At 45.9% G+C, this 9,367-nt stretch overlaps 1 protein-coding gene across 4 annotated transcripts in view; it reads right to left on the reverse strand.

Moving 5' to 3' along the window:
* The window catches only part of COG5 (component of oligomeric golgi complex 5), a 156,056-nt gene extending 154,027 nt beyond the window's left edge, over positions 1 to 2,029 (reverse strand). For all 4 annotated transcript variants that reach the window (XM_083463445.1, XM_083463446.1, XM_083463447.1 and 1 more), the window contains exons 1-2: positions 1,676 to 2,029; positions 1,027 to 1,166 (exon numbers count right to left, since the gene is read on the reverse strand). In XM_083463445.1, the coding sequence (XP_083319571.1) occupies positions 1,027 to 1,166; positions 1,676 to 1,754 (219 nt within the window). In that variant the 5' untranslated portion in view covers positions 1,755 to 2,029. The remainder of the gene's footprint in view (positions 1 to 1,026; positions 1,167 to 1,675) is intronic.
* Positions 2,030 to 9,367: the final 7,338 nt, after the last annotated feature.

Consider the following 9,367-nt stretch of genomic DNA (forward strand, 5'->3'; position numbering starts at 1 on the left):
GGTTGATTAATTAAGTGTGAATACCAAAGTGAAGTTCAATTCTCCCATTCAATACAGAATTTCCTCAACAGAATCTACTCATGTTTACTTGTTAAGATGCTGGCAAATATTTTAACAAGGATAACCGTATTTTACCTATAAAGGTAATTCTAACTAATCCTGAATTCTCCTGTCTTCTCAGTTCAAACAATAGCCACAATTAAACCACATGTTCTACCATCACAAAGCATATTTCTTCTATTCCAAATTGCATTGCACAGCTCTTACATCAGGACTTGGGCATTCTGTTAACAACATTCCTAGGAGTCATTTACATGTAAGAGGACAAACCGCATTCTTATAAAAAGAATACTAATAAGCAAATACAGTTGGTGTTGTGGATTGCATGCTGGGTCCTAAGAAGAAATTCTGTTTTCCAGCACTGGCACAGGCTCCCTGCTCTGTGCTCAAGGAAGATCCCAGAAAGGCTCAGCAGTTTATGTAGCAAGTACAAATATAATTGCATATCTTGGAAAAGTTTTGTGTGCCCAATAAAGTTAAGTAAGCTCTGAAGCCTCTCTTTAAGGCTGAATGAACCACTTGGATCATCCCAATGTATATAAGGCAAACCAATTATCACTATTTACATTGTGTGGTTGGGCATCTTACATTCACAGCTTAACTTTGCATTTATTTCTCCACTACCAACACACAAACATGCATAGATATACATTACTATACACTTACAATAGTTACAGCCATTTTGGAGAGCTTACACACTGACAATTATCATAATAACACTGGCTATGAGACAACCATATTAATGTTGCCTGTGCATGTTTATTTGAATACTTTCTGTAGGAGGCAAAATTTAACCGTCACTTTTCCATATATACGTTCATTGACAGAAAACATCTTCAATTAGTTAAGTATGACATTCCTTTTGGGGCAGGTCTAAAAGCTGTAGAGTCGAACAAACAATCCAATGCCGTTTCAGAACCTCAGCTGCCTATATATACAGATTTGGGTGATACGCATGGCACTTACTTGCAAGTGCAGCTCTTTATCCAGCTGACTAATCCCTTGAGCAAGTTTCGCTAACTGTTCAGCTATCACAGCTTGATGAATCGATTGCGAGGTGTACGCCTTCACGTCAAAATCTTCCTTCAAGAAGTCCGCATAGCATTCTGAAAGAGACGCAAGAGGAGAGAGAGGGGAGACTTGGCATCTTCTTTTCCTGACACAGATAGTCCACGATCTTTTTTATTATCATTTCGCTCTTGAGCAGGCAGAAACCTCCACCGAAAAAGAAAAAAAAACCAGTAATAATCAAGTAGTTCCCGGGGGTCCTGTCTGCCCAGTCCACTCTGTTAACTTTTTCCAAAGTTGCCAGGAACTCAGGTCCCCACCTAAAAAGGAGCTCTCAGTAAAATACCCTGAACACCCTGAGCCCTTATTTGTCCAGAGTCAAGGGCTGCTTTTCTCGGTGGCATCCCTTCAGGGTAGGAAAGGAGGCAAAGCTCGGAGAGAGCAGCGCCAGGGATTAGGCGCAAAGCCGCGCAACGCGCGCTGGTCGCAATCCTAAAGCGCGCGCAGCAGGAAGTTCTCCCCACCGAACCCCACGCGAGGCCAACGGGGGTCTCCCTCCGCCCCGGCCGCCGCCTCCTTCCTCCTCTCGCCCAACTTGCCCCCTCACCGTCTCCTAGCAACTCCCCGGCCGCCGGGTCCGGGACTTCAGCCGCCGCCACCTCAGCGGCGCCTCTCTTCCCTTCCATGCTGGCACAGGTGGGTGAGCGTCTCCGCCGTGACGCACTCAAGCCGCGACGGCCGCCCTGTCCTTCGGCCGCCCTCACGGGGCAACCCTAGAGATAGGAAAGGGGTAGAGGCGGAACAAAGCCTTTCTTCTCCGGGCATCTCTTGCACGGCCTCTTTCCCCCTTCCGCCGCAGGTGGGCGAGTGGGAAGAGCAAAGAGGCGCCGGGAGCAGCGGGGGAGTCCCTGCATCGGGCTTTCCCGGCCTGGAATCGAACGCTTCAGTTTCCAATGCGAACCGTGTGGGATTGTCAACATAGAGGTGCTAAAGGATAGAGCGATGCCACCCTCACGCGCGCGGAGTTTGAGGGCTCATGCCGGCCTGATTTCAGTTATAGCCGTTATGGGTCACCCCTAAAGATCACCAGTGTTGAAGCAACGATTCTTCAACATCAACTTCGTTGGACTGGTCATGCTGTGCGGATGCCTGATGATCGTCTTCCAAAGCAACTACTCTATTCTGAACTTGAAAATGGAAAGCGTAGTGCCGGTGGTCAACAAAAGAGGTTTAAAGACTGTCTCAAGGCAAATCTTTAAAATGTAGTATAAAGGTAAAGGGACCCCTGACCATTAGGTCCAGTCGTGGCCGACTCTGGGGTTGCGATGCTCATCTTGCTTTGTTGCCAGGGGAGCTGGCGTACAGATTCTGGGTCATGTGGCCAGCATGACTAAACCGTTTCTGGTGAACCAGAACAGTGCAAGGAAACGCCGTTTACCTTCCCGCCAGAGTGGTACCTATTTATCTACTTGCACTTTGACGTGCTTTCAAACTGCTAGGTTGGCAGGAGCAGGGATCGAGCAACTGGAGCTCACCCCGTCGCAGGGATTCGAACCGCGACCTTCTGATCGGCAAGTCCTAGGCTCTGTAGTATAAACACCGACAATTTGGAAACACTGGCCTGCGAGCACTCCAATTGGAGAACATCCTTTACCAAGGGTGTCATGGGCTTTGAAGACACTCGAACTCAGGACACAAGGGAGAAACATGCCAAGAGGAAGGCACGCTTGGCAAATCCACACTGTGATTAACTCCCGCCCAGGAACCAATGTCCCCACTGTGGAAGGACATGTGGGTCCAGAATTGGCCTCCACCGTCTTTACAGACTCATTGTTAAAACCGTGTTTATGGAAGACAATCTTACTCGGCTACAAGTGATCACCAAATAAGAAGAGGTGTCGTGCTATCCCTGGACTGCAGATTCCTTCCCTGCTTGTTTATATGGTGGGTGAAATTAGGCAGTGAGATACTAAGACCCTCTTCACATCACAAAGCCACTATGATACCAACTTAGGATACATTCTGAGGTTTATAGAGTTGTAAGGAATCTCAACTAGATCATTCATGAGAGATGGCCATCCAACCTGTGCTTAAAACCTGGTAATTACCTGCTTTCCTGCTAGTTGCTCCTTCCTGTTTACTCGCCATCTCTACTTCAGCGGCTTCCCAGAACTATTTTTAAATTGTTCAAGGTCACACCTGCAATTCTCAGCTCAGCCCAAGAGTGAGACTATTTCCTTTCTCCCAGACTGAGCATCCAATTTCCCTTTCCCTTTCGTTAACCTTCCCCTTCTCCCATACAGCAAATGAAAGTACAGTAACAAAAATTAAAAGGAAAAAGAAAACAAATAAACAAATAAGAAGCTTCAAAAATAACTCAAGTAAAATACAGAATTAAATTTTGTTACAACCACAACAAAAAGAAGAGAGAGGGGGAAAACACACAGCGAAAAATAAAAATGCAAGTCAAACTTTATTTCTGTAAAACAAAATTATACTTGTCTTCTCCATACAGTGGTAATTGATAATAGTTCCAAAGTCCCTATTTCGGCTTCTTAGTTTTTGTACTCCAAATGGTTTGAAAGTTAAGTCCCAAATATGCTGGAGTTCCAGTCCTTAAGTCTTTCTAGGCTGGTAAGCTGGTGGCACTGAGGCTGGTTCTGAAGCTGTCCAAAGATCTCTTCTGCTTTGGGGATTTCCCCCTCAAAATACCGAGAGAGTTCTCCTGCTTGCTCCACTTATATGCCCCCCAAAATCTGGGTGCTGTCTTTCTTCAACAGATTTTTTTCCACCCTCATTCAAGGTCTTCTATAATTATGTCCTCTGGAAGAGAATGAAAAAGAGAGATTGAATTAACAGCCTCTCTCAACTAATCCTGCCAAACAATACCCAAACCCAAGGGTTCAACCACCTCAGCTTTTGTAGCTGGAGTCAGTCAGGGCTCTGCCTCCTGAGGCAAAGTGAAAAAGGCCTGCAAGGCCTGCAAATACAGCAAGGAGGCCTGGGAGGTCTTTCTCGGGCACGAACCATAACACTACTAAGTGAAAAGTCCCCAGGGTGTGGAGATTCGTTTACCTTCCTCAGGTGCTGGACGAACACGGGACCGGTGTCGGGCTATTGCCTTCTGCAGAGGAAAGAGAAAGCTGGATGAGACGCCTTTTGTGAAACTACAAAACCCACTATTGACAGGTTCAAGGGATGCATAAAATATCAACAACCAGGGCTGTAGCTAGGGGGTGGTGAGGTGGGCCCCTGCCAGGGGCACAGACGAGGGGGGGCATAAAATGGGCGTCAGCCATCGCTCCCTGCCCACAACCCAGTCAAGGCGGCGAAGTGGGCGCGCTTATGATCGCCTGAATTGCAGTGTAGCTGGCGCACAGGAAAGCTGATAGCCGCCACACACGTCCATTTGTGATCCTTTTATTTCTTTAAACCAGATGGGGTACGTGTTAAGTCCTTGCAGACTTTAAATAATAAAAATAAAATTAATAATAATAAGTTCCCCTCCCCTCTTCTCTCCATTTTCAATCACGGCAGGACATTCAGATTTCATCCCTCCATCTCGATAGTATCATTCAGATTGCAGCTCACTGTCCACATTTCCTCTGGAAGCGCCTTTAATTTTGATCCAATATATCAAGAGGTGAAGGAGCTTTGCCTCTGGCAATGGCAGCCGTGGAGCCTGCCTCAGCGGCGCAGGGCTTGAGACCAGCAGGAGCAGGCACAAAGATGTCCACAGGTGCCTTGTCCCCCGACTGCCTTCAGGGGTTTTTAGAGGGTTTTACAACCTCAGGTAACCCTCTCCCCTCCGTCTGAGTCTGGTCCCAGAAGGGAGAGACGTTGCCATGGCAGAGACCAGAACCGGAAACCCTACAGATCTTCAATAATGATGTCCTCTGGAAGAGAACGGAAATGAGAAACTGATTTAACAGCCTCTCTCAGGAAAGCCCTCTAAACAATACCCAAATCCAAGGGTTCAGCCACCTCAGCTTTTGTAGCTGGAGTCAGTCAGGGCCCTGCCTACTGAGGCGAAGTGAAAAAGGCCTGCAAGGCACAGCTAATACAGCAAGAAGGCCTGGGAGGTCTTTCTCAGGCATGAACCATAAGGCTACTAAGTGGAAAGTCCCCAAGGTGTGGAGATTCGTTTACCTTCCTCAGGTGCTGGCCAAACACGGGACCGGTGTCGTTGGGCTATTGCCTTCTGCAGAGGAAAGAGAAAGCTGGATGAGACGCCTTTGGTGAAACTACAAAACCCACCATTGACAGGTGCAAGGGAGCCCACAAGGAGGCCCAAGCCAGGAAAGACTGGCCTCCGTCAGGCTTGGGCCCCATCCCTTGCCCCAGAGGACCTCCATGGGCCCTGCAGCCTCCTGGGCAGAAGTGGAAGGGCAGCACCAGGGAAGAGGGCAGGACATGCCTCTGGCATCATCCTGACACCCCAAGAACCCATGCCACTGCAGATTTGGGGGCAAAGACCACAGCCAGAGGGTCTGGGGGATCCACTCCCTCTTTTGTTTCCCCTACTACTAACCTCAGGCTTCAGAACAGTCATGAAGAGCTTTGGCACCATTGCAACAAGAGAAGGACATGGGGACAGGTTAGTTCGCCCCTTTGCAGCTTCCAAGATTGTTGCAAAGATTTTCTCCTTGACTCCCCTGCTTCTACACTCCTACTACAGGGGTGGCAAACCCCAGGCCTTGGGGGCCAGTCTTGGCCTACAGCCCCCCCGAATGAGGCTCATAAGAGAATGTGGCCCTCTAGCCTTGGGTCAGAGCCAGCAGTCTGGCTCTTTTGGTTTTTTTCTTACTAGCTTCCCCTACCCCCCAAATCCTATCCTATACCCTGAGCGGCCCCCTAGCCTATTCCTGCCCTGACCTTCCCAAAATGGTGTCTGTGGGGGAGGTACTTCCTCACCTGGTGTCACAGGAGGCTCCTTGTTCTGCAGCGGGGCCACTTTATTGCTCTTTTTGAGCTGCATGAAGCTTCTCATTCGCCTGAGCCTAGAAGAGGTGACGCAGAACAGAAATACGTTGAGCCTAATAGAGAATTGCCGGCACGTCCCTACCAATTCCTTCCCTCTTTCTGCAGTTGAATGAACTGTAGGACTTCATAACAGCTGCAGAGAGGCAGCCAAGAGCATTCAGGGCTTGGAGAGAAAGGAGGTACCAGCTCCTGCCACTCCAGAACCGAGAGAGCCTGGCTACCATAGTTCAGGCCCTGATTGCTTCAAGACTGGATTGCTGCCATGCACTGTACGTGGGGCTTCCCTTGTGCTTGGAAGCTGCAGTTAGTGCAGGATGCTGCAGCGTGAGTGCTGACAGGAGCGAGGCCTTGTCAACATACATTGTTTTACCTTGTAAACTGCTTCACTGACAACCTTTCAGTGTATGGCCAGTAACTCCCATATACAAACCCCTTTAAGAGGGGACCCTGGAATCGCCAGCACGGGGGGTGTCACCACTTCAGCCCCCCCCCCCCCAATTAGGGAAGATAGACTCAAGGATTCTGCAGGCAGTGCAGCTGTCCCATGCAGGGACTGAGCCTGCAACCTTGGCATTATCAGCACCACGTGATAATGAACCTACGGGAATCGTTCTGGGGAGAAGGAGGTAGGGCAAAGAATAGGCTGGGGCCCCACAAACTTACCATTCTGTCCCGCGAAGGACAAGTCCGCTGATCCTGCCTTCCTCCTGGATTTCTGGAATTGACCGCATTGTTGCTGCTGCCTCCACCTCCTATTTAAACAGTCCCTGCCTCTCCTAAACCAAAGCCTCTCCTAAATCTCCTTCTGCACTCCCACCTCTCTCTCTGTCTCTCCTCACTAACCCACAATGGACACCTGTAGTTGGAGGCTTTTAAGGGAGAAGCAGGAGATGTCACAAAGGAGGGCAGGTCATTGTTCCCATGGCAACCCACCCACCTTGACCCTGGGCCAAACTCCCCCCCCCCCCCCATGTTTCTTCAGAACTTTGAAGCACCTGCTGATCTTCTCTTTAGGAGTTCATGTTTTTATATCAGATCATTCTTCATTCAGCCCCATTTCTAAAAGGGAGACAATCCCAGCGTCCCTTGAAATTTCTGCTGGGTTAAAGGGTGGGCAATTTCAAAAGTCTTTATAGGGGCTTGCACCCTTGTTCTGGGTCTCTCCAACCTCCTTGCAAGGAGGGGGAGGGAACTCTGTTGCAACAGGAAAATAAAGATCTGCCTTGCTTTCGATGGATCTTGCCTCCATCCATTCATCTCTGACCGATCATGGACTTAGGGGAGACACTCCCTTGGGAAGTTGGGCAGCAAAAGCCAACCCCCCTTTTTTTCTATAACACTGTGGAAACATTCCTCTTTCGGCCTCTGGGCTTCCAGTATCACCTTATGAAGCAGAGGGGAAATAACAGGCAGGGATGTTCGTGAGCCTGCCTGGTGCCTGAGGTCCATCGATATTTTTCCAATAAATGCAATAAGAGCTGCATCGGCAGTTGGTACATCCAGGAGGCTGGGGAAGAGACTTGCCACCATTGCCTTCTCGGACATTTGATTTTGCTGCCGCCAGCCTCTTCTGGTGTAAGGATATGGGCACCAGCTGTATGCCCATCTGCACCGCTTCTCTGAACTGAACCAGACCGCTTGGATTGCAGCAAGAGCAGTACCAGATACTTCCTTGTCAGCCAACTCTTGTTTTCCTATGTATTTATGTACTTAAGCCTAGACTGTGGTTTGTTTTTGCATTATTGAATTTATTGTTTGCCAAATTGTTGGTTTTTGTCCTTTTTGGAATTTACTGATGTGTTCTGTATTTTGATGTTTTGAAGACTGTGTCCAATTCTGGGCAACGCAACTTAAGAAGGATGTTGACAATCTGGAACATGTGCAGATGAGGGCAACCAAGATGATCAAGGGGCTGGAAACCAAGCCTTATGAGGAATGGTTGAAGGATATGTTTAGCCTGGAAAAGAGGAGACTGAAAGGGGATAGAATAGCCATCTTCAAATATCTAAAGGGTTGAGCTGTTGTATTTCATTTCTTATCTCATCAACCATTTTGAGATTCCTATCTCTAATAAGTTTGTCCAGTTCAATTAGCCCACAGTTTTCACAGAAAGATTCCCTAATAAGGCTTCATCTTCTATTTCCTTATTATAAATAATTGCAGTGAGTGGAGATAATATTGGACTTTGCCTTAATTACATCTTTATCAAATCTGCTAGAATGCTAAAGGATATTTTTCAAGTTTGTGGAAATACGTTGCTCCTGTTGAAATGCTGTAATTGTAATATCATGGCTACTTCATAAAAATATTTTATGAATGGAATTTTATACATAGGTTTAATCAACATTTTCTTAGTAACCCTTGGCTTTTTTATGTCCCAGACAAAAGTTTTTGCTCATTGTTCAGTGCCTTTGGTAGGACTTGTAATGCTACATTTAAAAACAAAAATAGGATTTTGGAAAGTATTATAATTTTTAACACTGACATCGTTCCCATCCATAATATTTTCAGTTTGTTTCATCAACTGAGATCTTATATAATTTTAAGTCATTCATTTATTATGATTATATTCTGATAATGTTTATAAATTTTGCATTACCCATATACCCAATATCTGATTGTGTGTTTATCCATGGAATTTATAATGTTTGGTTATGTTTGCACAGAATTATTCTTATTAAAGCTAAACCATCCATATTTTGTAAAATTGATTTTATAACCTGAAGCCTTACTAATAATCATTGGTCAAAGTTTCATAAGAATTAGTGCTATTATATATAACCCAGGCTACATCATCTACATATAAATTGAATTTAGACACCTTCCTACCTTAACAACCTCTAGTATTCTGGTAGTTCTTACAGCTTAGCTAAGGGCTATATGGATAAAACAAATAGCAAAGGTGAGAAAGGACAATCTTGTCTGGCGCTTCTATTCAAATAAGCTCTATCCAAGTTAACTCCATTTTAGTGACACGTAGGCAGATCACACTATCCTAATAAACAGTTTCCAATAAAATGAAAACACGATAGTAAGCAAGAATAAATATGCTTTTGCACTTTACTATAGCTTTTACTTGCCTGAGCATATCATGTTGAAAATTTTATATTTATTTATTTATAAATGGAACATCTATAAGTATATTTTTTTCATTCTATAATTTTTCCAGTTCCCTGCTATGTTTCATGTTTCATTGCTTGGGAGTGGGAAGAGCAAAAAACAGGAGCTCAGAAATATATTGTGTAAAACTTTTATTATTTTTAATATAGACATATACATTATACATATTTATGAATGAAATGGTGGTCTGTTGAGA

The sequence above is a fragment of the Podarcis liolepis genome (assembly GCF_965112155.1).
Source record: "Podarcis liolepis genome assembly, chromosome: 10".
In the NCBI taxonomy this organism is placed as follows: Eukaryota; Metazoa; Chordata; class Lepidosauria; order Squamata; family Lacertidae; genus Podarcis; species Podarcis liolepis.